This window comes from Sturnira hondurensis, unplaced genomic scaffold, assembly GCF_014824575.4.
Source record: "Sturnira hondurensis isolate 20B ecotype Veracruz unplaced genomic scaffold, ASM1482457v3 Scaffold0017436, whole genome shotgun sequence".
NCBI classification, from domain to species: Eukaryota; Metazoa; Chordata; class Mammalia; order Chiroptera; family Phyllostomidae; genus Sturnira; species Sturnira hondurensis.
This window is the reverse complement of record NW_028090067.1, coordinates 2,627,630-2,645,301: the sequence shown is the minus strand read 5'-3', so window position 1 is coordinate 2,645,301 and position 17,672 is coordinate 2,627,630. Positions and strand designations below refer to the sequence as shown.

The 17,672-nt window shown below is 55.7% G+C and overlaps 1 protein-coding gene across 3 annotated transcripts; it reads left to right on the top strand.

Moving 5' to 3' along the window:
• The first annotated feature begins 1,478 nt into the window (after window positions 1–1,478).
• On the top strand, window positions 1,479–17,531 carry PLEKHG6 (pleckstrin homology and RhoGEF domain containing G6). Of its 3 annotated transcripts, none has more exons than XM_037068561.1 (17): window positions 1,479–1,657; window positions 2,806–3,012; window positions 4,273–4,428; window positions 4,975–5,139; window positions 5,491–5,586; window positions 5,783–5,833; window positions 6,153–6,302; window positions 7,230–7,340; window positions 7,490–7,639; window positions 7,857–7,994; window positions 8,284–8,403; window positions 8,826–8,958; window positions 9,076–9,191; window positions 11,612–11,701; window positions 15,606–15,751; window positions 16,411–17,106; window positions 17,308–17,531. In XM_037068561.1, the coding sequence occupies exons 2-17, from the start codon at window positions 2,875–2,877 to the stop codon at window positions 17,315–17,317; spliced, it is 2,466 nt and encodes an 821-aa protein (XP_036924456.1). In that variant the 5' UTR covers window positions 1,479–1,657; window positions 2,806–2,874; the 3' UTR covers window positions 17,318–17,531. The 3 variants fall into 3 exon arrangements, with proteins under 3 accessions (XP_036924456.1, XP_036924458.1, XP_036924457.1); XM_037068562.1 differs by lacking the exon at window positions 1,479–1,657 and adding an exon at window positions 1,967–2,124; XM_037068563.1 differs by lacking the exon at window positions 11,612–11,701 and having other exon boundaries at window positions 1,480–1,657.
• Window positions 17,532–17,672: the final 141 nt, after the last annotated feature.

The window sequence follows — 17,672 nt, the reverse complement described above, 5'->3', positions numbered from 1 at the left end:
AGTTTTTGAACTCTTCAATTTTGATGCCTTTTAGTGCTTCTGCCATTTTTTGTTTTGCCTCTTCCGTATCGCAAAATGTTTCCATTCGAGGATTTTTTCACCCAGGGGAAACAAAAAAAGTCACTCGAAAGATCGGGTGAATAGGGAGGATGGAGCACAGGGGTCATGCCATTTTTTGGTCAAAAACTGCTAAACACTCAGGGTGGTGTGGGCAGGTGAGCTCACCCATAATGAAATGGGCAAATGCTTTGAGTCTTCAAAGAAAAAAATTCACGGAGGCTTAACGCAGCCTCTCACAATGACACCAGCTGGTGGTACACGGATACAGATGTATTCCCTGATCACTCACCTAGTGGGGGAAGCCTGTACTACAAGGGGCTCACCACCCAGGAGGTAATTCCTGTTTGGGGGGTTCCTCCTTGTGGGACCCCCAAATACCAGACAGGAGAGGAGAGTGGAGATCTTACTCCTGGGGACACGAGATTATGCTTTTGAAAGTGTTCTGCGAATTTCAGAATGCTCTACAAATGTAGGAAGTTGTGCCAGTCCCTGCATAGCCAGTTCGCAGGAGGAAGACCACAGGATGGGGTGGGGGTGGGGGGGGCACTCAGACCTACCTGCCCCTATCACAGGGCCTTTGGCTTCACTATCCTGAGATTACAATGATCACATGTTCGTGGACACCTCTGATTCCCAGTATCAACGGCTTCCGTCACGATTTAGGGATGTGGAAACGAGGTCCTACATCGTGCACAAGTGCCCTTCCGTGAACAGGTCTGTTTCAGCAGCTGCTGTGGGTGCTGGGACAGCCCCTGTGAAGCCTGGGCTGTGCCCGTTTGCCCTGCAGCGTGAGGTGCCCCCATCTGATGCTCCTGCCCTCCCACCCCAATCCCAGGTAAGGGGAGAAGTGTTGGGTCAGGAGCCTGGCACCCGGTGCATCCCTGGACCAAAGGCCAAGTTCAGCCTTCCACAGATGACCAGGGAAGTGAGAGATAAGGGTCACACTTTGGATTTCAAGCCAGACAGCCTCACCAGGGCCCTAGGGTCTCTGAGCCACGAGTTCCTTCTGTTGGCTGCCCTGCTCCCCTACCAGGTCAAATGAGGAAGACGTGGCAGGGGGTGGAGGAGGGGAAACATCACTCTCACTCCCCTCGCCGCAGCGCCCAGCATACCCAGCCCGGGATCTATGCCTCAGTACTCTGGCGCCCCCCGGGGGTCTGGCCGAGAGGGGTGGACCTGAAGGTGCACGCGCGGCTCCAGCCCTTCCGCTTTTGCTGGGTGGGTGGTGAGCTCAGGTGCAAAGGAAGGAGGGGAACGGGCACCCCGCGAAGCGAGCTCTCCTTCCCGGGAGGGTGGTGGCTGCGTCTGGAGCAGGGACTCCTCAGGCCCCAAGGCTCCACGGGCGTCCTCACTGCGCAGCGGGTCCGGTGCCCACGGTGAGAGGGCGGAGCCTCCCTGCGTCCCCGCCCCTCTCTCGCCACCTTCCCTCCCGCCGGGCCCTGAGCTGCGCTGCGCTGCCCGGGTCGACGGGCCGCTCGGTCCCAGACCCAGGCCGGGCAGCGGGGCTGGCATCGCTGGGCAAGCCGTCGGCAAGCGTGAGCCCGGTGGTCGGGGGCGGCAGCGTGGCTGGCTGGCGCCGGGACACCTGTAAGCACAGGTAAGCGAACGGGGGCGGGGCGGGCAGGCGTTGGGGGGGGGGGGCTCGGGGGCGAGAGACGCTGGGAAGCCGGGTCAAAGATCAAAAAGGACCGTGGGTAGGAAGAGAGCGAGGGAAGAGGGAGAGGTGCTGGGAGAGGGCCTGGAAGACTGACTGCTTTTCTTCCCTAATCAAACATCAGAGAAAAAGTGAGGGGAGGGAGGATCAGGGGTCGCAGGCCCACCTGGATGGGAACCAGCAGCTGCTTAAGAGGCCTCTGCCCACTCAGAAGGTGGGTCTTCTACCCAGATGGAGGGGCATGAGATGGAGCCCCACACCTGGCCCCCAACTCCACAGAACTGGCCCCAGAGGCTGGGGAAGACCAAATGTAGCTCAAGACCACAGAGACCCTCCTTCAGCTTGGCTCAACTCGAGCTTGACAGCTGTCCCTCCCTCATGTCCTTGTCTGTAGTCAGGAGGGTCCACAGGTAAGGGGTGGGCAAACTTTTCAGTAGCGGGCCAGATAGGAAATATTTAGGTGTTGGAGTGTATGCATTGAACCTCTGTCGGAGTACCCGAAAAGCAGTAGCAGATGGTCAGTAAACCGGGAGATGTGGTTGTGTGCGTCCATAAACTTTCTTTATGGACGCTGAAATGTGAGTTCTATATCATTTTTCTGTGTAATGAAATAGTATTCTTCTTTTGATTTTTTTCAGCTATTTAAACATATAAAAAGCATTGTCAGCCTGCAGGCTGTACAAAAACAGGTGGCAGGTCCAGGCAGCCCCCTGCCCTGTCCCCAGGACCCCCCAGCAGCTTTTCCCTGGGCTGTGTATGGGGAAAGAGAGGGTGGAACTAAGCGCCAAGGGAATCCCCCACCTGGGGGCATCCAGGAACCTGGGGACTTGTCTATTGCCCTCGCACCCAGCTACTCTTAGGACTACGGCATCATCTGAGGCCAGTGCGGGGCTTATCCGCCAACTGTTCACACATGTGCTCGAATGTGCTTCTCCCACCCCTACCAAGTCATAGATAGATGAGGTAGCCATGCTCTCCCAACAAGTGACTAAGCCCCTGACTTTCTCCCTCCTCTTCCACCTTGGTCTAGGGCCTAGTGCCAGCCGCCTGTCAAGGTTGGCCCTTCCATTCCTTCATTTTTCTCTTTGCAGCCTCAGGGGACCCCCTTTCTCCTGGACCTTGGAGCTATGAACATTTGGAGGTGACCTAGAAGAGAAGGGATGCGGGCTTTTGGTCCTCCGTATGAGCTTCCCCTCCGAACACTTGTGGACTCCCACCTTGAGACTTATGGGGGCCAGCATCGGGTCTCTGCCCAGAGTCCTGCTGGCAGTCTCTATCCCCGAAGAGGCCCCATGCTGGTGAGTCCAGGCTGTGTCCCGAAAATGACCTGGGTGGGGCAGGAGGGAGGACACCCAAGCTTTCGAGTCTCCGCCTTTTATAGGTTCGTGGGCTGCTCTATTCCTATCCCTCACCCTACCTTCTTTCCTGGGTTGGGAGAGAGAGGGAGGCCGTGCTGGGCCACACTCCCGGGACTCCACACCCATCCCGGGCAGATGGGGCACTGGAGGCAGTGAGCCAGGAGGAGCCAGGCCCTTGGAGGAGGTGCTGTTAGACAGGTCTTAGGCAGGGAGCTGTGGAACTCCAGCACTCCGCCAAGCTTTGGGGATGGCCCCTCACAGGCTCCCACCTCCGTGTGGGAGGAGTCTGTGGGCTCTGAGTCAGGTCTGAAGGAAGAGCAAAGGTTCACGGTGTCCCTACTCTGAAAGTGGGGAGGGATGTGGGGGCTCCCTGGGCTCCACCCTCCTGGCCTGCCTCCAGTGCTGACCAGTGAAAGGCGTGTGGAGGCCAGCGGTCTTTCCCTCAGCCTCCAGGCTTCCCTCTACCTAGAGAACCATTCTGCTTCCAGCTGGAGGTGTCCTCAGCCTTACTGGAGGAGAATTTGGTCGGAGGAGTCAGGGAGGCCAGCTGAGGACTCTCCCAGGCTGAGGGCAGAAAGGGAGAATAAGAAGTCTGTGGGGTAAATCAGGCCACAGGCTGATCAAGGAATGTGACCAGGCCTGTCCGGGAGGAGACTTGTGGCCACAGCCTCAACCTCTCACACGGAAGGGTGGCTGCTGCCCATAGGACAGGACACAGGCTGCCTGCCCCTGGGGGTGCCACACAAGTGTGTGCCCTCATCCCCACGGACATGGGGGTTTGTTTGCAAACCAGAGAAGCTGTGAGGGGCCCAGACAGAGTGTGTTGTGGCCCCCATGCATGCAAGCCTGTGGTACAGGGAGTGCACACGAGTGGGCGGGTATAGGGGGACACACTCCGGAGCCCAGGCGTGTGAGTACCTGTGCACTGCTCTGCAGGAGGTCCCTCCTTCTGCCCCTGGGCCCACTTGAGGAGCCAGCTTGGCGTGTCCCTGCCCAACCCATTTAGCTTCTCTGGCAGCAGCCACTGTGACTCAGGGCAGGAGCGGCTCACACCAAACTGGTTTGAGGGGAGCAGTGAGTCAGCTCAACTTACACGGGTGAGGGGTGCCATCTGGAGCGAAGACTGGCCCCCACTACCTCCATGGGACTTCTGGGGGAATAGAGGCAACACCCTCAGAACTTGCTCTGCTCTTCCCTCAGGATCCCAGTCGCCTACACCTCCACGACTATGTCCCCTTTGTCAAGGGTTCTGGCCAGGCCCGTGCCCTGTCTCCCGGGAGGTTGCGAGAATCAGAGCCCGAGAAGAGGCATGGAGGCCATTTTGGGGCCGGCCCACCTTACTCCCCCAAACTCAAGGTAAGGGGTCCCTCTGCTCCCATCAGCAGGCTTACAGCCTGAGCCGTGGTGTCCTCCACAGACCTCAGAGCTGAGAGCTCAGGCAGCCTCTCCAATAAGCTGCCTGGCTCTGTCTGGAGACCTTCTCAGGAAAACATCCCTAAGCCGTGCTGCCTCATAAAAATGTCCACATTATGGACAAATGTCCAAATGCTACCTGAGACCACAGGTTTCGTAAGTCCTGTTCTGGTCTCCACCTGAAGACCCTCCAAAAGGTTCTGTCTCAAAAGACTCCTGGGAAGGCACCTTCCCAGCCAGGGAGCCCAGGTCAGACTCCTCCACCCAGGACCTTTCTGCAGACCACAGTGCCTCTCCATCCACATTCCAGGAACACACTTGTCCCTGTAACCCCAGCTGCAGGCTTCCATGTCCTCACGCACACTCAGTGCTCACGCACACACACACACACACACACACACGCGCATGCGCGCGTGCAGTCCTCCCTGGGCCCGTTGGGCTGGGCGTCCAGGGCGTGGCCACGGCTGATCCCCTTCCCAACTCCACCAGGAAGTCACGAAGGCCCGCGAGCTGGAGATGAGGCTGTATACATTCAGCATGTTTGGGATGCCCCGCCTGCCCCCTGAGGATCGGCAGCACTGGGAGATAGGAAAGGGCAGCGACAGTAGCCTGACCGTCCAGAAGTCCTGGAAGGAGCTGGTGCCTGCGTACAAGGTGGGCCTGCAACACAGTCTGTCCCCGTGGGGTCACGGACACAAATACACACATCTCATCTCCGCCTCTTCCCAAGGGAAAGGCCTCAGGTCACATAGGGAAAGCATTTGAAGACATTTTGCTCCAGGTTCAAGTCCCAGCTCTGTCACTTACTAGTGAGACCTTGGTCGTGGCAGCAAACCTCACTGAGCCTCCGTCGCCTTACCTGTAAAGTGGGGATGACACCTATAACAGGAGAGTTGGTTTGCGGATTAAAAAGTCATCTATGAAGTAGACCCAGTAGCATTTAATGAATGCTGCTGCTGTTCTTGTTATTGTTCCCCAACTGAACCAGCCCCATCCCCACCCCAGGAGATGAGCCGGGAGCTTTGCCACCAGCAGGAAGCGCTCTGGGAGTTACTGACCACAGAACTGATTTATATACAAAAGCTCAAGATCATGACCGATGTGAGTCTCCCTCAGACACAGCTGTGGCCCCGTCCTCAGCCATATACCCGTCTTCCCCAGGCCTCCCAGACCAGAGGGACAGGGTTGCTGGGGGAGGGAGGTTAGCAATACTGAAGTTGGGGATGGTGCTACCTTAAAGGGCTAGGCTGAAAGGAAGAGGTCAGGCACTGACACCCTCATCTCTCCACGCATCTAGCTTCTAGCGGCTGGTTTGCTGAACTTGCAGCGGGTAGGACTGCTGACAGACGTGAGTAGGAGCTCAGGAAGGGAGCCTGGTACATCCCAAGCTCTGAGCCCCAGGAGTGGGGGAGGGGAAGGAGGTTGGGGGTGGGGTTTCAGAGAGCCCTCCAGGCTGCCTGGTCTGACTTTCTACTGCTCTGTAATCTAAGACACCACCTGCCCTCCTTACTCACCTTCTCACTCTAGACCCCAAGCAGGCCGTGGCTTCCACCCCTCCCCCACCCACCACCCACCAACCAAGCTTAGCAGTTCTTGCTTGGCCAAGGCCAACGATCCCTAACAGTGACCTGCCAAGGCACGTTGCTAAATTCTACTCCCTCCTCCAGGTGTCAGCTGAGACCCTGTTCGGAAATGTCCCCAGCCTGATTCGAGCCCACCGGAGCTTTTGGGAAGAGGTGCTGAAGCCTATGCTGGAGAAGACTCGGACCTCGGGCCTGCCTCTGGACCCTGTCAGCATGCAAGATGGCTTCCTGGCGGTGAGTCATGGCGAAGGGCTAGGAGAAGCAGGCCTGCAAGAGCCCATGGGCCCCTGTCTGCAGGGCATGTCTGTACAACTGGAATCCTTCCATGGCTTGAGGGGGTCCAAGGGCATAGCCCCTACCCCAAAATATCTCCTGCCCTTTGCTCGACAAGTATGACCTCTGTTCCAGAGGCTCCTTGGGCTTCTGGAGACCCTTACCACATGGGAATGCAACTGTCTCAGGGAAGAGTTATTCTAAGCTCTTATCAACTATAAGTTCTTACTTCTTAGCTAGACATCCATTGACAAACAGCTGGGAGCAAGAACAGGGCCTAGGGGAGGTATCAGAGGTCAAGGCCACAGGGGTCCTGGGAGCACGGAGAAGTGTAACAAGAGAAAGCAGGAGATCCAGGACCTGACTTTCTTCCTCAGTTTTTTCTAGCCAGGAATATGTGGGCCTTGCAGAGTTGGAATGGGGTCAAAAGGTCGGGAGACAGTCTCCTGGGAGCCTTAGGTGGCCCCCTTCCGCAGGACAGGGCTTCTGGGCAAGCCTCAGCTCACCCCGCCTCTGCCCCGTGACATGGGATCTGCAGTGTCCTGAAACACGCCGGCTGAATTATTGATGGCAGGAGCACATTCAGAGAGCAGGGCACGGGGGGGGGGGGGGGGGGGGGGGGGGGAGGGGGGGGACTGTGGGCAGGAGCTCAGAGAGCAGTAGTAGGTCGACCTGTCAAGGCTTCAACTCCTCCTTGGAACCCAGAGGAGGGCTGGCAGTCAGGGGAGGTAGGGATCGGCAGGAGCTAAGGGCCTATGAGAGGCTGTCCCCATCACCCACCCCACCCCCACCCCCACCCCTGCTCCCCATGTTCTGCAGCCAAAGCCTGTATCTCATGACCTTCTTCCCCTGCCTGCTCCCTGCCCCACCCATCATCTGTCCCTCCAGTTCAGCCAGCGGTTCCAGCCCTATGTCCAGTACTGCCTGAGAGTGAAGCAGACCATGGCTTATGCCCGGGAGCAGCAAGACAATAATCCTCTCTTCCGTACCTTCGTGCAGGTGGGAGAGGGTGTTCCAGGAAGGCGGATGGGTGGACCTAGACAACTAGGCCCCCTCCCTTCCCGATCCCCAGGGGTTGGGAGACCATCACTAGGGTGGGGCAGGTGGGGGCTTGCAGACTGCTGACCCCTGCCCACCTCCCCTGGCAGTGGTGTGAGAAGCACAAGCGCTCAGGGAGGCAGACGCTGGGCGACTTACTCATCAAGCCACACCAGCGCATCACCAAGTACCCCCTGCTGCTGCAGGCTGTTCTCAAGAGGAGCCCTGAAGCACGAGCCCAGGAGGCCCTGAAAGCCATGGTAGGGGGCCTGGCAGGGCCGCATCCTTTGGAGTTGGGGGCTGGTGTGTGGGAACTGCTCTCCAGGAACTCTTGGGGCTCTCTCTTCTCGCATGTATGTGACAGTGTGGCACCGACCAGCCACCCTGAGTTCAGATGCGGTGGTTGTCATAGACTGGGTGGGACGCGCAGGGTGAGGCGCTGAGCTGCTCCTCCTTCCGCACCCCACCCTCACCTAGATTGCAGCTGTGGAGTCATTCCTGAGACACATCAACAAGCAGGTCCGCCAGGGTGAGGAGCAGGAGAGCTTGGTGGCTGCGGCCCAGCGCATCGGGCCCTATGAGGTGCTGGAGCCGGCCAGCGAGGAGATGGAGAAGGTGAGGGAGGGGAGGGGCTCAGAGAAAGCAAGGTCCCCAGGAGAGTGGATGAATCGGAAGCCTGGAGGGAAGGGACAGAGGTGCCACAGAGGGGTGTACCCATCGTTCCTTCCCAGTGGTGAGCGTCCCAGGAGCAGGGTTCAAAAGAGTGGAAAGGAGGCACTGGAATTCTAAGCAGAGGACCGATGGGAAGAGGCGGTGCTGGGGACAGAACAAAGAACCACCTTGCCTGGGAGGCAGTCACGAGCCCTACCCAGGCCCCTGACCCTTTCCTCTCTGTGTCCCTCAGAACCTGCGTCCATTCTCCACCTTGGACCTGCTGTCCCCCATGCTGGGCGTTGCTCCTGAGCACACCAGGCAGCTGCTGCTGGAAGGACCCGTGAGAGTGAAGGAGGGGCGAGAAGGGAAGGTGAGGGAGCAGTGGGCAGGAGCAGAGAAGATGAGAGATGGATTGAAGAGAAGGGAGAGGTGATGGGAGGCAGGACAGGAGTCAGAGAAGCTGGAAATGGGAGAAAGGTGTGTGTGTGTTTGTCCGTTTGTGTGTGTCCATATTTGTGTATTTTGTGTGTGTGTCTGGGTCACTTCTCTGTGTACTGGGAAGAGGACGTGGTTCTGGCTAAAGCTCTGTTTGTATGGCTGAGCCAGACACTTTCCCTGCCTGTAAAGGGAGAGGAGGGACCAAGCTGACACCTCCGGCTCTCCACAGTTGTGCACTTGTCCCTGTGCACGTGTGCACCTAGGCATGCGCACTTAGGCATGAGCCCCCGTCTCTGTCCTACCCTTCCCCCCGATCCAGTTGACCCTGCCTCTTTCTCCTGTGCACACCCCCAGCTGGACGCCTACCTGTTCCTCTTCTCTGATGTGCTCCTGGTGACCAAGCCCCAACGCAAGGCAGACAAAGCCAAGGTTATCCGCCCCCCCTTCATGCTGGAGAAGCTTGTGTGCCGACCACTCCGAGACCCTAGTATGTCTGTCCTGCCGGGACCTCGTTCTTCTCCTTCCCTCTTGGCAAGGGGAAAGAGGGGTCGGGGTGGGGTTCCAAAACAGTCCAGCCCTTGAAGCAGACCGTGTTCTCCACCAGACAGCTTCCTGGCGATCCACCTTACTGACTTCCAGTGCGTCTCCAGTGCCTTCATTGTGCACTGCCCCAGTGCTTCAGACTGTGCCCGGTGGCTAGAGAAGACCCAGCAGGCCCAGGTATGTGAGAGCCAGGAGTGGGAAGGGGTGGCTGGGCCCCTGGAGCTCAGAAACTGGAGTGCGGAGGGGAAGAGGAGGCGAGAGAGGCTGCAGCGGATGCAGACCCAGGCTGTCCTCAAGAGGGAGACACAGCCTGGACCATCCATCCGTAAGAGCACGGAAGAGTGCCTTGAGCTCACCCCAAGAGAGCCCAAGACAGCACCCCCCTAAAGGCTCCTACACCCTGAATCACTTCATCTCTGAACTACGTCCCCCTTTCAACAGACATAAATGGGGCCCCTGCTGGCTGCAGGCACTAGGTAGGTGCTTAGGGCATCAAAAAAGAGTAAGACATTCCTGTCCTCAGAGAATGTGCACTGCAGCCTAGCTAGACCAATTAGTGTAGGAACGCAGCAACCTGCGTAGGTAAGAACTTGGGCCAGGAGGGAATGATTCGCTCTACCTGGTGGGTTGGTTAGGAAAGGGGCAGTCCCGAGGGAGGTGTGCTGAGAAGCCTTTGCAGAGTCGCTGTCTCGGAGCACTGTTTGGGAACATGTGGGAGTATCTCAGGGATGCAGGGAGGGAAGGAAAAGCATTTCAAATGGGGAAGCAGAATGTGTAAAGGTCAAAGATATGAAACGTGTGTGTGTGTGTGTGTGTGTGCGTGTGTGTGTGTTGGGAGACACACAGGTATCACTAGGACACAAAGCACAGGGCAGGTACAGAGTCAGAGAGGCTGGGAGGCAGGCACTGCCAGCGTGCCCATCCTGAGGAACTTGAACTTTGTCTTTCAGACAATGGGGAACCAGCGAAGGTGTCAAGCAGGGAAGTGACGTGGGCAGATTTATGTGATTAATGCTAGAGGAATTCAGTAGAGAGTCTAGCTGGAGCCATATTGACGCCACAGACTGGGTGGCTTAAAGTAACAGAAACTCATTCATTCCCAGTTCTGGAGGCCAGAAGTCGGAAGTCGAGGTGTCAGCCTGCCACGCTTCCTCTCCAAGGTTCTAAGGGGGAGTCCTTCCTCACCTCTTCCAGCCTCCAGGCGTTCCTTGGCTTCTCCGCCTCTGCCTCTGTCTTTTCACCATTGCTGTATCCAAATTTCCCTCTCCTGTCTTTTATGAAGACACTGATCATGAGATTTAGAGCCCACCCTAAATCCAGCATGCTCTCACCTTGAGATCCTTAACTCAGGATCTTTGCACTCTCTTTCCAAATAAGGTCACAGTCACAGGTCCTGGGAGTTAGGACCTAGATTTATCTTTCTGGGGCCACTGTTCAACCCACTGCAGGAGCAGAATGACCAGAGGAGAGTGGGGATTTGAGTTGGGCTTTTAAGGATGAGAAGACTGTGAGCAGAAGAATCAAGGAGTAGTCAGGCTGAGTTTGTTTGGGGCAATGACCTTGGCGGTCTGAACCTGGAGCAAAGGGTTTATGTGAGCCGGTGATGGAGAGGCCAGGCTCTACAGGACCCCAAGTGCTGCAGTGTGGACCGGACGACACTAGGCTGAACTGGGTTGACAAGAGAAAGCCGCCATAGATTCTTGAGCAAGGGAATGCCGCGGTGAAATCAGTGTGTTATCTTGAATTGTAAGGTGGCAGTAATAGGTGGGTAGGAGAGGGAGAGATTGGTGGCAGGAGATTTACTCCACTACTTTGGATGTGAAACATTGAGAGTTAGTGCCACCGCCTTAGGGACACCTTAAGGGAGGAAGGAAAGAAGGAAGAGAAGAAGGAAGGGAGGGAGGGCGGGAAGGAGGGAAAATAAGAGCTAAAGGAGAGACAGCCCTGGCTGGTGTGGTTTAGTGGATTGAGCGCCAGCCTGCAAACCTAAAGGCTGCTGGTCCAATTGCCAGTCAGGGCAAATGCCTGGGTTGCAGGCCAGGTCCCCATGGGGGGATGTGCGAGAGGCAACCCATCTATGTATCTCTCACACAGTGATGTTTCTCTCCCTCTCTTTCTCCTTCCCTTCCCTTCCCCCCTCTCTCTCTCTCTCAAAAAAAAAAAAAGAAGTAAATATATAAAAATCTTTAAATTAGGGAAACTGGTTAAAAGCTGTACCGAATGCATGAAAATCTAGGCTCAGGTACCAGTTTCACCCCTCACTAGCTGGGCGATCTTGGGTGAGTTACGAGACCTCCCTAGGCTTCCATTTCTTCACCTGCCAGTGGATATACATAATAACAGTTGTTGCTTCAGAGGGATGATTCAAAGATCCTTCAGACTAAGCCCGTAGCATGGTGCCAGCCCTAGGGGAAAGCTCCAGGACACTTCCACAAAGAGAAAGGATGGTTTGCTCCCCGGGGCTCCTGTTCCAAAGGCTGCTTCCGCGATGGCGCCCAGGACAGAAAGGAAATCTTCAGAAAGGGTTACCTGTTTGTTTAGCTGTCGCTTCCTGGGAGGTGTTGTTTCCTAGGGTAGCAATACTCAGTTTTAAACAGAAGCACTTTGGAAATGCGTCAGCGGGAGACAGCCGAGTGGAGGTATCTTGGAGGCTTGTGGAAATATGGAAACGCAGACCCGGAGTTCAGGTGAGAAATGAGGATAAACTATGAAAGTTACTGGGAAGATAAATCTTAAAGCTCTCATTATACAAGGGAAAAAAATTGTGTAACAGTGATGGCGAGGGACATTAACTAGACTTATTGTGGTGATCATTTCACAATATATAGATATATATATATTGAATCCTTACCTTGTAAACCTGAAACTAACATAATGTTATATGTCAATTATACGTCCATTTTAAAGACAGGAGAGGCATTTTGAACAAGGAAAGAAATCTTATTGTAGACTATTTCTAAAAAATACAACTTCATTATTTTTAAAGGGGTTAAATCAAATTAGCGTTCCTCGTAGGGCTTGCTTTAATAAGTAGATAACAATGATTCGTCGCTAGTGCATTGGTCGATTAGGGCTTCTGAAACCTTTGAGGATATGTGAGGAATCTGTTCTTTAAACAACTTTAAACATTCATTCACTCTCCTCTCTCTGACATCACATCATAACGTGAACAGCCCATTTGAGAAAAGAAAACCCAGAGCTTAGTCTCTGTGTAAATACTGCATTAGAAATTTTGAACGAGGAAAGCAAAAAGAGAAATATGAGGTTTTTGCTGTTAAAAAAAAGAATGAATTAGGGGTGAAAGGCAGAACCTCAAGACAGTGCGCCCTCTGCCGCTTCCTTAAACACCTGGACAAGGAGGTGCCGGTTCCCAGGAAGGCAGAGGCGGGGACAGGGGCGGAGGTGGGGGTGGCTCTCACGGTGAGAGTGGTCTCCATCGGGCCTGCTCGGGCCCGCTCCCAGTGCCCTGTCTCTGTGTGACAGGGGCCTTCCCTCTACGCCACCTTCCCCAGCACGAACACAGTGTCCACGGGGCCGGCGCAGTGTCTGACAACTGACACCATGCGGGCAGTTAGTTGAGATGTGCTGACGGCTGGGTAGGAATGGGATAGAGGACAAACCGGAGACAAGCCCTAGGCTCACCAGGGCAGTAGATGGGGGTCCTTACCAGCAGGCGGCCTCTTCCTTACCACTCCCACCATCAGAACTCTCTCCTTTCCCTTTGGTTCTGGGTCAGGGGCGATGCTGGCCTCCCTTCTCCTTTTAGATCCCCCAGGAGACCACTAAAAATTGGTGGTCCTTTATTATGCAAAATAATTTAGCCCCCCCCCCCAACGTCTCACTCCTAGCTAATAGAGAAAAGGAGGCCACTTCTGATGCGCAAAGCCCCGGGTCTCCCTTTGCAAACGAAGAACTAAAGTTTTGAAATTAGCCTATCTCACACTAGATTCTTAAAAGAATCCCTCTCTTCATCACCATCGGTCTGTGCAAACTTGCAGAGGGCAGTGGGGTATCTCCTGGGCCAGACCCAGGGGTCCTTCAGCAACCCCCAGGGGTCAGACGATTTTTTCTCCCCTCACAGAAACAGATGATTTATCCCTGGTAGGTCTACCCACTGTGGCTTAAGCTTTTAGAGGAAAGGAGCTTCTCAAGAGAAGAGAGACTTAAACCTCAGGAAATGCCCATATTTAGGGAATGAGGAGAGGAAAAGACACCAGGGACAGGAACAGAAAGAGCTGTTAGAGATGAAGGCCAAGAAATGAAAGGAGGGGAGGAGCCAGGCTCTGAGGACTCCGAACCCTGGTTATCTGTTCTTGGAAGATTACTTCATGTCTCGAAGCTCAGTCCCCATCTGGGGAATTGCACTGATAAGGAGAACTGCCACGCAAGATAGTTTAGAGAATTATGTTTGCATACTGTCTGGCCCAGGCCCAGCACTTAATGGGCGCCCCATAAAGTTTGTTATTGTCATTGCGTGGTCAGAGGTGCCCGGGGCCTGGATGCTGACTGGGCAAGGGCCTCATCTCCTGGAGGACTTTGAAAGGAATGCTGGCAAACCCAGGGCCAGCGGGAGAGGAGGCTTTTCCTCTCAAGGCTTCAGTGTCCCACCCGGGCAAAGGAAAGGAAGGAGAGTTGAGTCTAGGGAACCCTCCCTCTTTCCCACTCCCCCCCCTCCCCAGCTTTGTGGGGGTGTCACCTTTTGGCTCTGGCACCAGTCTCCTCTTCCTTTCCCACCCTGCCCCCAACACGTGTCTCCTCTCATCCAAGCTAAACAAACCCTTCCTGGGTTGCTGGAGAGGTTTTGGGGTGGCTGGGGGGCCCTTCAAACAGCCCCAGCCCCCCTGCACCGGAGATCCCTGCCTCCTTGATTCTTCCTCAGGCAGGGCCAGAGGTGAGTTTAGTGGAGATGCTGGTATTGGATGTTCCTCACAGACACCCCCCACCCCCTCCAGCCCTTTTCTTCCACATACTATCTCCATTCTGAACATCCCAAACACAAAACTGAACTTGGGTCTTGTAGAGCCAAAGGGCCTGGCATCTCAGCAGGACAAGCAGGGTGCTCTGGTCCCTTCCAAGCCCCAAGGATGGCCCCTCCCACACTCCACACAACTGGGAGATGCGGTCTGGGGACAGGGAGAGGTCCCAGGCCTTGGCTTGGTGTTGGTTTCCTTCCCCCAGGAACTGTCATCCCTCACTCTGGCCAACAGACCAAATCTTATGAGACTGCTAAGAATCCTTGCAATGTGTTCTCACTCATGAGACTGAGTACTGGCGAGCCAGGACAAGGAGAAGTGGAAAGAGAAGCCCAGGTCACTGATGTCATTTTCCTCTCCCTGTTCACCATTTCTCCAACATGTCTCTTTTACTGACCCAGCTACCCACTGTGTTTCTGGAGAAGCCTGAGGAAGGTCCAGGTGCCCAAAAGTTGCTGGTTCAGATGCGTGTGGCAGAAAGATATTCAAAATGCTTAGCAACCAGTGTAGCATGGGCATCGGCCAGACAGAGTCGGGTGTTGGAAGGGGGGTTTTCGAGGTCTCCTGCTGTGCCTGGTGTTATCCCTCCAGCTGTTGGGTCTAGGGGGGGCAGGGTAGTCCCAAGAAAGGGAGATGGGAGGCTCAGACAGCAGCCCTTTGCTTACCAGCGTGGAAGTGCTTCAGTATTTTCACAAGGACAGGTCCATCTAGTGAGTACTGACCTCGGTGCTGCCTGCAGTGGCCACCGCTCCCCGCTTTGCCAAGCCTCTGCCTGCAGCCTCTCCGGGGTCCTGCTGCCTTCCCTCCTCTTCCCGCAGCGAGTAAGCACCGCCCTTTCATAGCCACCTACGAACCCTTTTAGGCTGCCCTGGAAATAGCCTGGCTACTGCTCTGGGACTCACAGGGAGAGGCCCCGTCCCAGTCCTGTTTCTCTACCTGCGTGACCTCGAGCAAGTGCCTTCAGCTTTCAAAGTCTTGTTTTCTCATCTGTGAAATGGGCTACTGTCCACGCCTTCACCCTGCAGAGTGATGACGTGTCTCAAAGGAGACACGTGGATGTGCTCTGCAAACCACGTCTCAGATGTCACTATTTTATTCTGATGACATCTCTATGGAAACATTGAGGAAGACAGAAAATAAAATGAATCCTCTCTCCAAACCTTTGAGACACAGTCTTGCTTTCATCTCTGAAGGACAGCCGAGTGTTCAGCACGGGACAAAGCCTGCCCCAACCCACCATTTTTGTCTCAGGAGGAAGAGTAACCTGAGAACCCAGGACTTATACCACCATCACCACCAATCATGGAGGACTTCCTGAAGGAGGGGGCAGACCAGCTAGATAGAGGGCTTGCCAAGCGGGGCAAGAGAAGCAGGAAGAACTGTGCATGGAGGAAAGGGGGCCTTCTGCTCAGCCCACCCACCCCCAGGACCAGCTCAAGAGTTCAAATCCTGGTTCTATCCTACTTTCTTACTGCATGATCTTGGCAGTTACTAACCTCACTCTCTATTTCTGAGGATAAGTATGGGGTTAAATGAGATAGTGTATGTGAAGCACTTGGCTCGGTACCTGGCATACAGCAAGTGTGCAATAACTGAGGATCTTACCTTCCCACCCCAGGCCACCCTGCAAAAGCTGAAGGCAGAAGAATATGTCCAACAGAAGAGGGAGCTCCTGGCCCTCTACAGGGACAGGGACCAGGAGTCTCTGGGCACCAGGCCCTCCACGCCTTCCCCAGTGGGCTCTCAGAGCAGTGTGGAGGGGAGGTAAGACCCACCAGCACCATAAGCTCTCCCACAGTAAGTGGGCTGCGGGCAGGGAGCAAAGGAAGAGGAATCCACAAGGCTGAAATGTGGTATGATAGCACTTGGGGGGATTAGGAATAGATTGAGGAACCCACGCCGCAGGTGGAGAGCAGAGTAGCGCCAGCTGTACTAGGGGCCTCTGAGACAGCCGAGGTCAGTCCGCCCAGGGTCAGCACCGGCTGAAAGGCCCGAACTCCCTGAGAGGGGCAGGCTTCTCAGGCTATGAATGGAAAATAAAGACCGGTCCGGATTTGCAGAATGTCAGAGCTGCAGGGACCAGCTTAGTCCAAATCCCCAGCGGGTGAGAGGTTCATCCTGAACAGGTGGAGCTGTCCAACAGCATGGTTAAGGTGGGGGGGGGGGGGAGATCCATCAGTGGGAGGAGCCTCCTCAGAAAATACCTGAGTGTTTACTGCACGCAAGGGCCCAGACCAGGTGGCTGAAATGTCTTACAGGGGCTACAGTCCCACCAGAGAGATGATAAAAACAGTCAGTGCAGTGTAAAGGTGACATCAACTTAAGTTTGGAGCGGTCGTTTCTGAATGGGGTGATCAAGGGATACCTCCTGGGCTTGAACTTGACCCCTTAGCACCTGACTCTGACCCTTCATTAATTTGTAGGACTCTGGAGTTCTCTACGGTCATCCCCCACCTGGTGGTGACAGAAGACTCGGATGAAGACAGTCCCGCGGTACCAGATGACACCTCGGACTCTGGCTACAACACTCTGATTCCCATCTCTTCCAAGGGGTCTCACTCCCCGCTGAGCCGTCTACGCCCGTGGGCCCTTCGGCGGCACCCTTACCACACCTTCTCTGCCCTGGACCTCCGGGATGTTACTTGGCGCCCCCAGCCTTCTGACCCCCAAGCTCCCCAGCGCCGAAGCACGCCTGCACTGCCCGGCGAGGCTCTCCGAATAGGAAGCAGTCTTCCCCGGGGAGAGCCACCAGCCTGGTCTGAGGAAGATGATGGGACCTCAGTGGGAGAGAACGTGGTCGTGGAAACCTTGCACAGGGCCCAACTTCGGGGGCAGCTCCCACACTCCCCCACCCACGCTGACTCTGCTGGGGAAAGCCCCTGGGCATCCTCAGAGGATGAGGAAGAGGGGCCCCTCTTCCTAGGACACTGCCGGACCCTCGCCCCTCGCCCCCTCAAGGCTGAGGACATGCTCAGAGAGATCCGGGAGGAGCTGGCCAGCCAAAGGATTGAGGGCATCTCGGAACCCAGGGACAGCAGGCCTCGGAAGCTGACTCGGGTCCAACTGCAGAGGATGCGAGGGCCCCACATCGTACAGCTGGACACCCCGCTGTCCACATCGTAAGTGCTGACAGTGGTGTGGGAAGGAGCGGAGGGGAAGGCCAGTATGGAGTAGGAGGGGGTGTCAGAGTAGGAGGCTGGTGGGGAGGGGTCGGTATAGGAGGGCAGTGCCAGAGCAGGGGCCGTGGCAGGGAAGGGCCCTCAACCTCACTCTTCACCCCACGTCTGCCTTTTCTGAACACCCACCTCCTTTCTTTTCAGAGAGGTGTGAGGAACACTCGGGACTTTGGGCGTTGCTCCCTGAGGAAATCCCCCAAGAGTGCTGGTCACCACCCCCACCCTGGGACTCCACCTCAAGGTCCACACTCCCCATGAAGCCTGGTTCGGGGTTCCCTGTGCTTCCTGCTCTGAAAACTCTGGGGATCAAAGCTGTGTATTTGTGTCCGAGACACCCAAGCCCCACATAAAGTTGTGCATAAAAATGACTGCCCGGTCAGCACCAGGTGAGGGTGGGAAGAACCTGGGGCGTGAGTAGCAGAATGAGCACCGGCCACTCCTCTGGCAGGTGGCAGGACGGCGGCGGGGAATCCGGCCCAAGCTCGGGACTTTTCACAATCCTGCCCCCT